Below are 15,770 nucleotides of genomic sequence, written 5' to 3' on the forward strand. Positions count from 1 at the left end.
CAAACACCATGCAGCTTGGATCAGTAGACTACCTCTCAGCAGGTGGGGATCGTGAGATGCCGTGCACACATATTCTCCACCACACGGGCTAATATTGTCACCTCCCTTGTGAGCACATTGTGACCATCACTGTCGATTAGTGTCAGCATTGTACTATCACCATGGATATCTAAAACAAGAGAGAGTATTTATAATTATTGACATACAGTAGATTAACTGATGTATGCATATAATTCGGTATCACCAATAAAATAAATATTGTGTATGTATTGTACTTCAGCAATCATACTCACACGGCTCAACTACTCTAATATACGAACCTGAATAATAATTGAGTTCACAGTTCAATTGATAATGACGATATTCACGATGCTAATGATAGTCATTGAATCAAGTGACTAATATTTGTTTGGAGAAAACCATGGAAACGAAAAAAACTGATACACTAGCTCTTAGCTTATAATTATGTAGCCGATTGTAATGTACGAATTACTATAACAAGATAGGCACTGTAATTATGCAGCCAACCTAAACACAATAATTCAAAGTGAACGTTCTCCAACTCCCACAAAATGTAAGTGCATCTCAGCTAATAAGACATAACTATAAGCAGTGTGTGTATTATTTGCTATTTCCTCACAACTTAACAGCTAGCTGCATGAATGCAATGGATCAATCTCAATCGACGCAAGAAGAACAAGAGAATGAACAGCCACAACAAGAGAGAAGTCACAGTGTGTCAGCTCAACACACAACTACTTCACCACTAATTGTGAGTATTGCAGACTCAATCAGAGAACAACATATCAATGAAACAGCCTCTAATGATACTCAGTTTTCTGCTGATACTCCCTCACAATTAATTGTCAGTATACCGTATCCAATAAGAGCACAACGAAATACTCGGTTAAAAAAACCTATCGTTAGTATTCCATATCCTCTAACTTCACCACTAATTGTGAGTATTGCAAGAGAACAACATATCAATGAAACAGCCTCTAATGATACTCGGATTTCTGCTGATACTCCCTCACAACTAATTGTCAGCATACCGTATCAAATAAGAACACAACGAGATACTCGATTAAACGTTAGTATTCCTTATCCTCTAAAAGAAAAAAATTCTGAACGTGAAATATCCAAACAATCCCACTCTACACTAGCTAGGAAACGGTTCTCTACTAGAAGCAAAAGAAAAAACTGCAAACCAAACTCTAATTTGAAAGGTGCTACTTCTACAGATATTCCACGGGTTCACCTTGATAACCCTCAACAGTTGGCAGGTAGCTCACGTCAGTACGAGAGTGATGATAGTGATAGTACATTTATACAGCAGTATGAGAGTGACAGCTCACAGCAATGTGACGGTGAATGTAGCAAAACTGATGATGACACAAGACAACATCATTTAATAGCAAGCTGTTCAAGTCAAACAATGCTAGATTTCAACAAAATATACGAAACACTTTTCGAAGCCCGTGCAAAATGGTACAACCTAGGCCTAGCCTTGGGACTTGATATAGGTACCCTCGATAGCATAAAACACAATAATAAAGAATGTGAAGATTGTTTGAGGGAAGCCCTAAAACAACGAGACAATACCACCAAATTAACTTGGACAGAAATTATAAAAGCTTTAAGAAATCTTATTGTTGGAAAACACCAGCTGGCTAATAAAATTCAAACCAAGTATGCGCCAGAATGTATGTCACAAAGTAGCTCTCAGCCTAGTAGTGAACCAACTCCAGAATGTGTTGTGAGGTACGCCAGCTTCCTCAAAGACAAGTACAAGCAGATGCCAACTTTTCCAGACGATTGGCCACCACCACTGAAAAAGAAGTTTACAAAACTAGCTCTAATTGAGAGAGAGAGAAAGAAACAGATTTGTTTACCTCAAGCTAAGCACACACAATCAATCGAGTATGACTACGCTATTGGAAATGTGGACAATATTGTTGAGAGAAAGCAAACGACTACATTAGAGAAAATCTTTCAGCCACTACCTAGTGATTCTACACCAAACAGGTACATTGTTGTAATGGACGGAGCGCCAGGAGTAGGAAAAACCACACTCAGTAGGAAGATATGCATTGATTGGGCACAAGGGAAGCTCCTTAAGGACCATCACATTGTTATCCTCAAACCACTAAGGGAACTAAACGGTCACACAGCTGTCTCACTCACTGACATACTAAAAGCTGACGACCCTAGACTAAGGAAGCAAATCGTAAAGTACATACAGGAGACATCAGGTTTGGGAGTCATGTTCATCTTTGACGGATTTGACGAGCTAAGCAGTGAGCAACAACGATCTGATAAGGAGACAATTTTCTGGGAAATTATTCGAGGAAATTGCTTACACAACTGTTCCGTGCTGGTTACATCACGCTCATACGCCTCACGCCCACTAGAAAATATCAATCGTGTCAATCGACATGTTGAAGTGTTAGGCTTTAAAAGAAAGGACATTGAACGTTGTATTAAAGAGAACATTACAGTCAAGGAAAAATCAGAGAAGCTAATACAGATGTTGAAGGACAGATTGGATATTGTCTCCCTATGCTATATACCTCTAAACTGTAGGATTGTATTGTATGTCTACCAGCAACAAGGTACTTTACCCGACACACTCACACAACTCTATGAGGTATTCATTCTGTACACAGTCAAACATTACAAACCTGACATAAATGAAATACAATATGCAAATAATATTGAGGATTTTCCCGCTACAATAATCGATTGTCTAGACTCGTTATGTGAGTTAGCATACACAGGAATGACTCAAGACAAGTTAGTCTTCAAATATAAGGAAGTCACACAGGAATTTGATACACCAACATTATCTTTAGGACTACTAAACTTGATCGAGACTTTCAACAAAAAACAAACAAAGGCTTATTACTATCAGTTCCTTCATTTAACCATTCAAGAGTTTCTAGCTGCCAGACATCTCGCACTAACAAAGAGCAACAAAGACAAACTAGAGTTTATTAAATCCAAATTTGGTGATGATAGATTTAGAATGACTTTACTCTTTCTCTCTGGATTGACTCAACTTGATTTTCTTCCCATTGAACAAACCTTCCCAGATCCGAAATCAATAGACACTGGTGGGGAACATAAATACAAAACCCAAACCAGATCTCTGCGAAAACAAGACAGATCTCAATTCTTATTCCTAGCTCATCTTCTATACGAAAGCTGTCAAACAACATACAACTGGCTCTTGCCCTGTCTGGTGACCAATTCACTCAACTTGTCAGGGCAAAGTCTCTCACAGTTCGACTGCCTTCTCTTGGCCAACTTTCTCGCCCTAACTTCCAAAGATCACGTGTGGGATGAGATAAAGTTGTCTAAATGCAGTCTTAGTACTGAGAAAATTGAACTATTACTATCTAAGAAACATTCCGAAAGAGACATTTCAGTACTGTGCCTAACCAAACAACTAGATATCTGTTCAGATGCTCGAATTTCCCAAACTTCATTTTCATTACTTTTTGAAAAAGATTCAAAACTGGAAAATGTTTACGCTCCATGTTTGAAGTTTGAAGAAAAAGTATGCTGCATATCTCCTTTAGGTGAAGCATTACTACGAACACAAAGCTTACAGGAATTAAAAATGGGATCTGATAGACAAAGAATACGGACCGATGTGATAACAAAAAGTGAACTATGGATTTCAGAAACACAGATATGTTCGGGCATGATTCAAAAATTGTTTGAATTCATTCAGCTGGAAAAAGTAAAGATAATCGCATTATGTAATCCAGACGGGTTTGAGGACTGTTCGCAATGTGCTAGCTCTGGAAGTGACGCTTGGGAGAGTTTATGCTATGTCATCAAAAATAGTAAGAAAATAAAACTCATTAAAATTAACAAGAGCCAATTCAATGCACATGATATTTCATCACTTATGGCAGCTTTGCAAAACAAGAGAAACCTACAAACTTTACAAATACCTGGAAGTAAAATAAGCCACGAGGGTCTAATACACTTCCGAAATAACATGCCAGTGAATGTACTTGCTCATATTGGCTCATTTAACTACCAAACGAATTTGACAACATTAATACACAAAGACAAGTATGTTTGTGTAAGCATCGGGCCGTTACCTCACGACATTAAGTTTTATGACGATAATGACGTCATGCATCTTGCTCAATCAACGGATCTATTTACACCCTTGCTGGAAGGGGATTTGCCACCGGAACTACATGGAGTGACTGTCAGCACTAAATCATTCATGTCTAAGGCTTTACTCAGGTCAGTAGGAAATAGCAAAATCGTAACTAGTTTGACAGTAGCTAATCTTTTTGATGAACAATTCACAAAATTTGCTGGGGACTTTCGAGATAAGCTTAAAGAAACAAAAAGTTTACAAACCCTAAAACTTGACTTATGCGGACTAAACGACACTTCAATTAAACATTTGGAGGATGGACTCTCACTCAATGAAGCTGTGGCACTGAAGTTAGATTATGAATACACGCTGAATAATGCACTTAAAGTGAGGTCGCAAAATCTTCATGAGCTTAATGTAGAAGTATGTATTCTGAGCGAAGAAGATATGAGGCAACTTTTAGAGATAGTCACAAAATGCAAGCAGCTACAAGTATTAAAAGTATGCTTAGAAGACAATTCAGAGTCTTTCTTTCATGCTCTATCAGATAATCAAAACCTGAGAGAACTCAGTATCCACACTACTAGTAAGATGTCAGTATTGCTGTTTCAAACACTCCCATCAACCTCCATCACCACTTTAGATTTCGCAGTTTTGAAAGAAGTACTTGGAAATGAGGGATCTTTAGCGTTTAAGGAGTTCATTCATCGAAATAAAGTGCTAACTGTTTTGAGAGTTAACAGATGTGGTCTAACAAATGAAGCATTCAGGGGAATCACTTTTACACACGAATCTCCTTTGAGAGAACTTTATTTCGGATTATATATTAGTGTTGACAAAGGTTGGGCAGAACTTTTCAATGCTCTTTGTTCATCACGCATCACCACACTAGACATCAGTGGTAATAAATTGTATGGAGAGGAATGTTGCACAGCTTTGAATTGTCTACTCTTAAAAAACGAAACATTAATCGTTCTAAGAATTAGTCAGCTTTGCAATAATGAAATGGTTCGTTGTATTGCTGATGCTTTGTCACAAAATTGCTCGTTGGGGGAACTAAAAATTGGCACATACGGTTTAAGCATTCAGGGATGGATAAAATTGTTTGAAAGTTTATATAAAAATACAAGGTTAGAAACACTACACTGTATTAATACACAACGCAAGAAAAAAAAGAACTTAAAGATCGCTAAATCTTTGTGTGAAATGCTAAAACACAACCGAGACCTTCAAAACCTAAACATTGACGATGAATTGATTGAGTGCAATTTAAAAGAATTTGCAATAGCGTACATTCAGAGAAAACCTGTCCTAAATTTAACTGTTAGAAAGTTACAAGAACAACTAGAGAACGAGATCGAGGAACTTGAATATACTGATAAGGAGTACAACATTCAGAACAGCGTCTGATACTCAGCCACCATGCACTTAAACACACACTGTCCAGTGTCCACCCTCTTATAATACTAAACTGAACAAGAACTAAACAGCTGCTTTTTGTATGTACATGTATAAATATGCACCCTCATTATTTTTACAAGAACATCGTATGTACAGTATTAATTTTCTGTGTAAATTTCTGTCACAAAACAGATTGAAAGTGCAATTTTATAGGATCGATTCACATGAAGATTGACACATAAGTCATGTGATGTGCTACATCAGTGTCAGGTACAAGCTCAACAACAGGTTGGCGTGGGGATGAGGCTATAATTATAATCAGGTGCAACCATACAATAACATGATAAATAACTGATGGGGTACTATACACTACACAATAAACTGTGTGCTATAGCTCTCGTTAACTACGCATACCAAATATTTAATTACCCAAGGGTCCATAATAAAGAGAGAGAGAGTGATCAAACGTAGCATATCCATGAAATATTTGGACAGTAACGTGACTTCCTGCCTGATCAATAAGGTGCTGATGCCTCGGTGGAGGTGCCAAAGCTACATAAAAGATACTAATAGCTTTTATACACACGGCATATCACACATTATAATTATCATGCATGTTGCATTGATTAATTTTGCTGTGTGCAGGAAGAATCCAGAATCGCAGGGAAACACTCAAATCAGAAGTCCAGAATCTCGAAGAGTGGGTAATAATCGACCAAGATTGTTGTTAAAAACGATTGATGCCAAACTGGCGTTTAGTGCAGAGCCTGCTAATTACTAACTAGATCTAGAGTAGCAACACTCTATGGACAAGTTTTGCTACAGTACACACTCTTCTGAAAAGGCATTCCAAGTAAGCTAAACTAGGCATCACTCGAGAACAAGCATTATTTTGCAAATCCACGAATTAAAATCCAAGTAAACGACTAGAAGCCTATAGAAACTCTTACTTGCACTTGATTGATCCTTGAGCAGCTGTAGCAGTCTACACAGACACACACAAACACACTACCATATATATTTCGCTTGCGCATGCGCACCGAGGCATAATTATAACTTATTATTATATGCAAGTTGGCCTCGAGTAGTGGCAGTATTGGTCAGATACTAGGCAGGAAGTCACGGTAACTTATGATTTACGGTTACGCAACGTTCGATATGAGAGCTCTTAGATATGAACTTTTGGCATACTCTATTGGACCTTACCGAGATGACAACGTTGAGATACTCAGTGGTGTGGGGAGGGGGTCACTGAGTAAAGGGAGTGGGCATTACCAGAGTGGGTGTGGCCAGGTTGAGAGAACGCCAAAACTGTAGGGGAGAGAAGAGATCGGGTACACGTGAACATAGATACACGAGAACCTGACAATTACACATTATTACACAGCATGGTCACTGGCCATGGACTAGGGATATACACCACACATGCATGCAGTCACTGACAGAGAAACCTCATACCGTATAGCGGGAAATTTTCGCTATTAGGCTCCAGAGCCCTCAGCAGAAATGTTCGTGAGATCTAATTTTTAAATTAAAAGTTTATCCCAGTTTTAATTTTGGCGGCTTCTGCAAAAACGCGAAATTTGCACCTCATGAAAATCCCGATGTACGGTAACACAACATTTATTTTTGATCATCAATTTCAAAAATCACAATTCATTTGGGTAAAAATCGTCATAATGCGCTTTGCAAGGGAAACAGTATAGTAATGAATCTCATTAGCATACCAACTCCCCCTGGTCTTTAAAACATGTACAAGAGAGCATGATTATCAGGATTCTGATTAACATAGATTTGGTACCATCACATCTATATTACCATCAACAATGGTGGTACTGTTAAATGTTTTATTGCAAATTACAAAATTGGTACTATAATTAATGTATTTTGTATGACAAAATGATAGTTGCCAGAAAGCAAAGGTTATAGATTGCAAAAAATGTGTGATTTGCAAAGGTTTTTCACTTATGAATACCATAGACGCTATAAAGATTATAGCAAGATATCTAATCGTAAAAGGCTATAATTGTCTAAGTGGTTTGCACAGCATTATAATTATGGTAGCTGTGGGATTGATTTCTCTATGAATATCATTATCATACAGCACTTGGAGTAGCGTATACACTGTACATATCCCTTGTGTGTTTGTCAGTTTGTACATGTACCACACTATATAACACACATGCATAGATAACAACTATCCAGAGAAACTATGTGTTCCTGTTAGTTACTACATGCATGTACACACAACGCACTACTACCTCACGAGGTATTCACGACATGCCAGGGATTCTCATGTGACCATTGTTTTGTTTAAACGAGCATGCGTCAGATATCAATGCGCGATAGGACGCCGTGCATAGGTTGGGCCGGCTGACCACAAATTCAAACTAAAGTGATGACCCTTTCCCACGGTTGCGAACGACCTGGAAAGGATTATCCGTGGTCGCCCACGCGCGCCTCGGGTAATAATGTTTATTGTACAGTGTTAACCAGTTCACAGATCTCAAACACCAGCTCCTTGTTGTCTTGAGTAGACAACCTCTCAGCAGCCGGTGGGGGGTCTGAGATGCTGTGCACAAACACTTTATCAACCACACCTCCAACATTGTGAGCACCTTAATTGTGACCATCACTGTTGGTTTGGTTTGACTAGTGTCAACATAATATTATAGTGATAGCATCCCCATGGGAGCAATAATAAATATTCTGCAGTCAGTAGATGCATGTAATTTGGTACCATTAACTGAAAAGCTGTAAAGGCAGAGCTATGGCATCCAGGTGAGCAGGCTCATAAATTACAAACAGACAAACGTCAAACAAACAAACAGACAAACCAACGGACTGGACTACTAGCTATTATACCCACTGGCCGCGGCACGACCTCAGGTATAACTACTCTAATGCACAAATCCTAAACAAGTCACGGGTTCAGTAAAATAATGTTGTCCAGTCATGTACTAACGATATTCACGATGTGCTAATGATACTCATTGACTCAAGTTACCTAAAACCATGGAGACAAAATAAACACAGACTCTTAGTCTACATAATTATGTAGCCAATTTTATACCCGTGGCATAATTTATACTATTAGGCACTGTACAACATTAATCTAAACACAAGAATTCAAAGTCCAATTTACACAAAATGTAAGTGCCAGCTAATAAGACTTATAAGCAGTGTGAGTATTACTTGCTATTTTCTTACTACATATAATAGCTATTGCTTGAGGGAACACACGAACACTATGGGTCTATCTCAATCGACACAAGGGGAACAAGAGAATGAACAGCCGCAAAAAGTGAGCAGTCACAGTCTGTCAGCTCAACACACAAATACTTTACCACTAACCGTGAGTACTCCACACCCAATAAGAGAACAACATGTTAATGAAACGGTCTTTAGTACTCGATTTTTGGCTAATACTCGTTTACAACCAACTATCTGTATCCCGAAAATACAACTAGCTACCCAGTCAAATGTTTGTACTCATGGCTCTACTTTGAAAGGTGCAAATATTCCACAAGTTAAAAGAGTTCATCAGGATAGTAGCCTTAAAAGTTTGTTTGCTAGAACCAAGGATAAAATGGGCCAACCTAGCTCCACTTTGCCACGGAAAGGTGCTAACATTCCACCAGCTAAAAAGGTTTGCCACAACAGCCCTAAACAGACATCTACTAGAAAAATGTGCCAACCAAGCTCTTTGCAAGATTCTAGTTGTGCAGGTATTCCACTAGCCAGCCCTAAACGGGTGTCTACTAGAACCAGGGGCCAACCTCCTAGCTTCACTTTGAAAGGTGCAAATATTCCATCAGTTCAGGATAGAAGCCTTAAACGTTTCCTTACTAGAACCAGGGCAAAAAAGGGCCAACCTCAAGGTGCAGACACTTCACCAGCTAAAAGGGTTTGCCACAACAGCCCTAAACGGACATCTACTAGAAAAAGATGCCAACTAAGCTCCGCTTTGCAAGATTCTAGTTGTGCAGGTATTCCACTAGCCAGCCCTAAACGGGTATCTTCTAGAACCAGGGGCCAACCTCCTAGCTTCACTTTGAAAGGTGCAAATATTCTACGAGCTAAAAGAGTTCAGGATAGACGCCTCAAACATTTGCTTACTAGAACTAGGGCCAAAAAGGGCCAACCTCAAGGTGCAGACATTCCACCAACTAAAAGGGTTTCCCACAACAGCCCTAAACAGACACCTACTAGAAAAAGGTGCCGACCAAGCTCCGCTTCGCAAGATGCTAGTTGTACAGGTACACTAGCCAGCCCTAAACGGGTGTCTTCTAGAACCAGAGGCTCTACCTTGCAACGTGTTACCCCTAAACAGTTGGCTGGTAGCTCACGTCAGTACGAGAGTGATTATAGTGATAGTACATTTATACAGCAGTATGACAGTGACAACTCACAGCAATCTGATGGTGACTGTAGCGAAACTGATGATGACACAAGACAACATCATTTGATAGCAAGTTCAAGTCAAACAAAACTAAATTTTAACCAAATACACGAAACACTTTTCGAAGTCCGTGCAAAATGGTACAACCTAGGCCTAGCCCTGGGCCTTGATACAGGTACCCTCAATAGCATAAAACTCTATAATAAAGAGGAATGTGAAGCTTGTTTGAGGGACGCCCTAACAAAACAAAAAGATACCACCAAATTGACTTGGACAAAAATTATAAAAGCTTTAAGAAATCTTACTGTTGGAGAGAACACCTTGGCAGATAAATTGCAGCGAAAGTATGCACCAGAAAGTATGTCACAAAGTAGATCACAGTCTAGGAGTGGACCAACTCCAGAATGTGTTGTGAGGTACACCAGCTTCCTCAAAGACAAGTACAAACATATGTTACCATTTCCAGACGATTGGCCACCACCCTTGGAAAAGAAAACTTCATCAAAACTAGCTCTAATTGAGAAGAAACAGCTCCATTTTCCTCAAGCTAAATACACACGATCCATCGAGTATGAGTACGCTACTGGAAATGTGGACAATATTACTGAGAGAAAGCAAGGGATTACATTAGAGCAGATCTTCATGCAACTACCCGGTGATTCTAAAGAAACCTCACAACCAAATCAAAAATCAAAAAGGTACACTGTTGTAATGGACGGAGCGCCAGGAGTAGGTAAAACCACACTCAGCAGGAAGATATGCATTGATTGGGCACAAGGGAACTTTCTCAAGGACCATCACATTGTTATCCTTAAACCACTAAGGGAATTAAGAGGTCACATAGCTGCCACATTTTCTGACTTATTCAACTCTGACGACTTTGAGCTAAATGAAAAAGAAAAAATCCTTAAGCACATAAAGAGCACGTTTGGTTCTGAAGTCATGTTCATCTTTGATGGATTTGACGAACTCAGCAGTAAGCAACGATCTGATAAGAATACTATTTTCTGGGAAATCATTCGAGGGAATAAACTACACAACTGTTCTGTGCTGGTTACATCACGCTCATACGCCTCAGGCCCATTACAGGAAATCAACCGTGTCAATCGATATGTTGAAGTGTTAGGATTCAAAAGAAACGATATTGAACATTGTATTAAACAGAACATTACAGACAAGGAAAAATCAAAGGAATTAATACAGATGTTGAAGGACAGATTGGATATTGTCTCCCTATGCTATATACCTCTAAACTGTACGATTGTATTGTATGTCTACCAGCAACAAGGTACTTTACCCGACACACTCACTCAACTCTATGAGGTATTCATTCTATACACAGTCAAACACCACATGACGACAATGTTTCAGCAAGAAGAACAAATAAGATGTGCAAATAATATCGAGGATTTTCCCGCTACAATAATCGAGCATCTAGACTCGTTGTGTGAGTTAGCATACACAGGAATGACTCAAGAGAAGCTAGTCTTCAATTATAAGGAAGTCATGATCAGACAAAAACTAGATACAACATCATTATTATCTGTAGGGCTACTAAACTTAATCAAGACTTTCAATAAGGAACAAACAGAGGCTCATTACTATCAGTTCCTTCATTTAACCACTCAAGAGTTTCTAGCTGCCAGACATCTCGCACGAACAAAGAGCAACAAAGAAAAACAACAATTTATTACATCTAAAGTGCATGTAGAAAAATTTAGAATGACTTTACTCTTTCTCTCTGGATTGACTAAACTTAATTTTATTGCTGTTGAACAAGCCTTCCCAGCTCCGAAATCTATAGAAATAGGTGTGACGTATGAATACAAAACAACGGAGAGATCTCGATTCTTATTCTTAGCCCATTTTCTATACGAAAGCCAACAAACAACGTACAACTGGCTCTTGCCCTGTCTGGTGACCAATTCACTCGACTTATCAGAGCACAGTCTTTCTCAATTCGACTGCCTTGTCTTAGCCAACTTTCTCACCCTAACTCCCAAAGATCACGTGTGGGATGAGATAAACTTGTCCCAATGCAGTCTTACTATCGATAAAATTGAACTATTAGTGTCTAAGAAACATTTACAAAGAGACATTCCAGTACTGTGCCTAACTAAACGACTAGATCTCAGTACCTTCGAAACTGCTCGAATTTCCCCAAATTCTTTCATAGCACTTTTCGGAAATGATTCCAAACTGGAAAACATTTACATTCCACATTTGAAGTTAGTGGAAAAAATATGCTGCCAGTCACTTTTAGGTGAAACATTGATACGAGCACAAAGCTTACAGGAACTAAAAATGGGATCTGCTACATCAGAATCAAGTTTCGACAGTGACATTACATGTACAAGTACATGCATAAGAAAAAGTGAAATACGGATTGATACAATGCAAATATGTTCGGGGGTAATTCAGAACTTTTTCAAGTCTGTTGAACCTAAAAAAGTAAGGACTATTGCATTATGTAAACCAGGCAGTTTTGAGAACTGTTCACAATGTAGTTCCTTAGGAAGTGACGCTTGGGAGAGTTTTTGCAATGTTATCAAAAATAGTGAGTATATACAACATCTTCAAATTAACAAGAACCACTTCCATGCACAAGATATCTTATCATTAATAGCAACTTTTCAAAACAAGAGAAACCTACGTACATTACAATTCCCAGGAAGCAAAATAGACAACGAGGGTCTAATACACTTACGAAATAACTTGCCACTAAATGTGCGTGCTGAGATTTCCACATCTTATTTCTCAAATTTGACAATGTCTTTACGCAATGACAACCTCGTTTATTTTGACATTGAGCCACGTGTCGATACGTATATATATAAGGACAACAATCACGCAGACAGTCTATGTGCGATTCTAACAATATTACCACTTTTTTGGTCAACTTACCATGCGCTGTCACCAACTAAGCAGCGTATACCACATACTTTGACAAACGGTACCATCACTGCTGACTCTCCGTTCAGCAAAGCAAATTTGCTCAACACCCACTTCACCTCATGCCTATCTAACACCACTGATGTCCTTTCATCACCTTGGGATGCTCCTGTTTCACCTTCCCTTGACTCTATTTCCTGCTCTCCGGACCAGGTGCTTTCATTGCTGTCTAGGACAAAGTTAAAAACTGCCTCAGGGCCAGACGGGATATCTAGTCACATGCTGCGCAAAACCTCATCCTCCATCCATCATTTCTTCACGTACCTTTTCAACAAATCGATAGAGACGGGTGTCTTTCCTGAAGAGTGGAAAGCCTCTAATGTAACACCAATATTTAAAGCAGGCGACCCCAAACTAGCGTCAAACTACCGTCCGATCTCATTACTATCGTTACTATCAAAGGTGCTGGAACGCATTGTTCTTAATAAGGTAGTGGAGTATCTTACTTCCAACAACCTTCTTTCAACACTTCAATTTGGCTTCAGGCGGGGCAGTTCTACCCAGGAGGCAATCCTCCATGCTACTCATGACTGGCACCGCTCATTGGACAATGGCTCTAGTGTAGCTGCTGTTTTCTTTGACCTGAGCAAAGCCTTCGACAGAGTCCCTCACCAAGGCCTCCTGAAAACTCTCTGGTCAGCAGGCATCTCGGGCAGCCTACATAAGTGGTTTACTAGCTACCTCACAAACAGGAAGCAGAAGGTAGTCCTGGATGGTCACTCTTCGTCCACCGCCAATGTCAATTCTGGAGTACCACAGGGGTCCATCTTAGGCCCCCTTCTGTTCAGCCTATACATTGATCCCCTAACAAGAATTCCTCTTTCTCCGGGCTCTCAGCTGTTATTGTATGCGGACGACATACTCCTGTACAGCCCCATTAGAAATGAATTTGACGTCTTGGATCTTCAAGGAGATATTGATGCCATAGCCAACTGGGTCAACACTGCGGGTCTCACTCTCAATCAGTCAAAAACCAAACTGCTACTCCTCTCCAGAAAGAGACAGCCCCCGTCCATCATACTCTCTACAAACTCAGGTCAAATTACACAAGTGAACTCCTTGTCCTACCTTGGAGTTACCATCACAAAAGACCTAAAATGGAATAGCCACATCTCCAACACCTGCGCTAAGGCAAAATCTAAACTTGGCTTGTTATACAGGCACTTCAACCAAGCAGATCAGTCCACTCTTTCCTCCCTGTACAAATCACTGGTGCTCCCACTCCTTGATTACTGTAGCAGTGTGTGGGACCCCTCTTCTTCTTGTGCCATCAATCAGTTGGAGTCGGTTAAGAAGTTTGGAGCGCGACTCTGTACCAAACGCTGGTCAGATCAATACTTACCTCTGTTAGCTAGTTTATCTTGGCCCTCTCTGAGCACAAGACGGTCTCAACAGAAAGTAACTCTGTGCTGCAGGATCATCAGGGGGGAATCAATTCTCCACTCATCAAGGTTCACACCCAATCCGAAACCTAACCCTCGGCATTACCATCATGACCAACCTCTACTTATCCCCTTTGCCAAAACACTGTCATATCAATCATCATTTCGTAAATGTGGTTCCACTCTGGAATTCCCTACCAAGCAGTGCTGTCTCTGCAAGTAGTTTACTTAGTTTTAAGGCTCATGTGCGGGATTGTTTCAATTAATTACTTACTTATAATTAATTGTCTGCTTGCCCTTACTTACAGTTTTGTGTCTGTTAATTAATTTGTATTTCACTGTCCTTGTCACTGCCTGCACTTTTTAGTTACTTGTGTTTTTTTGTTTGTTTTGTTTGTTTTTGTTTTTTTTTTTGTTGTTTTTTTGTTTTGCCTTTTGCTGTTTTTGTTAGGGCTACCTTAATATTAGCTCTCAGTTGCTAGTTGGTACGCACCTATGCTCTGCATTAAATTTTATAAAGAAAAAAAAAAAAAAAAAAAAGTTGCCACCAGAACTAAAGGGAGCGATTGTTATGGTTGAATCATTTATATCTAAAGATCTACTCATGTCAGTAGGAAATAGCAAAATTGAAACTAGTTTAATAGTAGTCGAACTTTTTGACGAGAAATTCACACGCTTCGCTAAGGACTTTCGAGATATGCTTGAGAGCACCCAAACTTTGCAAACACTGAAACTTGACTCGTGTGAACTAAGTGACACATCAATCAAACAATTGGAGGATGGACTCTCACTCAATGAAACTGATGTGGCCCTAAAGTTAGAAAACAAATATACGGTGAACAGTGCAATGAAAGTGACATCTCAAAATCTTCATGAGATTAATGTAATGCAATGTATTCTGAGCGATGAAAATGTGAGTCAACTTTCAAACATAGTCACAAAGTGCAAGCAGCTAAAAGTCTTAAAAATAAGGTTAGAAGACAATTCAGAAAATTTCTTTCGTGCTTTATCAAATAATAAAAGCCTGAGAGAACTCAGTATCCAAACTACTGGCAAGATGTCGGTATTGATGTTTCAAACACTCCCATCAACCTCCATCACCACTTTAGATTTAGCTATTTACAAGACTGAAGGACTTGGAAATGATGGATCTTTAGCTTTTAAAGAGTTCATTTATCGAAATAAAGTGCTAACTGTTTTGAAAGCTAATTGGTGTGGTTTAACAGATGAAGCATTTAAGGGAATTATTTTTACACGCGAATCTCCTTTGAGAGAACTTTCTCTCATGGGGAATACAGAAGTAGACAAAGGTTGGACAGATCTTTTCAATGCTCTTTGTTCATCACGCATCACCACACTAGATGTCCGTGCTAATAGACCGTATGGAGAGGAGTGTTGCACAGCTTTGAAATGTCTACTTAATAGCAAAAACACAATTAAAATTATAGCAAATGGTCGTAATGAAGACGTGGTTTGTAGTATTGCTGCTGCTCTAGCTGTCACATATTAA

At 39.2% G+C, this 15,770-nt stretch overlaps 3 protein-coding genes across 3 annotated transcripts; all 3 read left to right on the top strand.

Annotated features, from left to right (window-relative positions):
- The first annotated feature begins 424 nt into the window (after window positions 1-424).
- LOC135337780 (NACHT, LRR and PYD domains-containing protein 14-like) lies at window positions 425-5,729 on the top strand. The gene is made up of 2 exons (XM_064533768.1): window positions 425-574; window positions 651-5,729. Exon 2 carries the CDS (start codon window positions 659-661, stop codon window positions 5,531-5,533), a length of 4,875 nt encoding a protein of 1,624 aa, XP_064389838.1. The 5' UTR covers window positions 425-574; window positions 651-658; the 3' UTR covers window positions 5,534-5,729.
- A 2,846-nt stretch (window positions 5,730-8,575) lies between these two features.
- On the top strand, window positions 8,576-14,492 carry LOC135337956 (uncharacterized). Its single transcript, XM_064533976.1, has 2 exons — window positions 8,576-8,676; window positions 8,747-14,492. Exon 2 carries the CDS (start codon window positions 8,775-8,777, stop codon window positions 14,481-14,483), a length of 5,709 nt encoding a protein of 1,902 aa, XP_064390046.1. The 5' UTR covers window positions 8,576-8,676; window positions 8,747-8,774; the 3' UTR covers window positions 14,484-14,492.
- Window positions 14,493-14,831: 339 nt separating this feature from the next.
- LOC135337957 (uncharacterized) lies at window positions 14,832-15,770 on the top strand. The gene has a single exon (XM_064533978.1). The coding sequence runs from the start codon at window positions 14,832-14,834 to the stop codon at window positions 15,768-15,770; it is 939 nt and encodes a 312-aa protein (XP_064390048.1).

This window comes from Halichondria panicea, chromosome 6 (assembly GCF_963675165.1).
Source record: "Halichondria panicea chromosome 6, odHalPani1.1, whole genome shotgun sequence".
Lineage (NCBI taxonomy): Eukaryota > Metazoa > Porifera > Demospongiae > Suberitida > Halichondriidae > Halichondria > Halichondria panicea.

Bases quoted from the DNA above. Each gene is read 5' to 3' on its own strand.
- LOC135337780 (XM_064533768.1), top strand. From the start codon at position 659: ATGAATGCAATGGATCAATCTCAATCGACGCAAGAAGAACAAGAGAAT.
- LOC135337957 (XM_064533978.1), top strand. From the start codon at position 14,832: ATGGTTGAATCATTTATATCTAAAGATCTACTCATGTCAGTAGGAAAT.
- LOC135337956 (XM_064533976.1), top strand. From the start codon at position 8,775: ATGGGTCTATCTCAATCGACACAAGGGGAACAAGAGAATGAACAGCCG.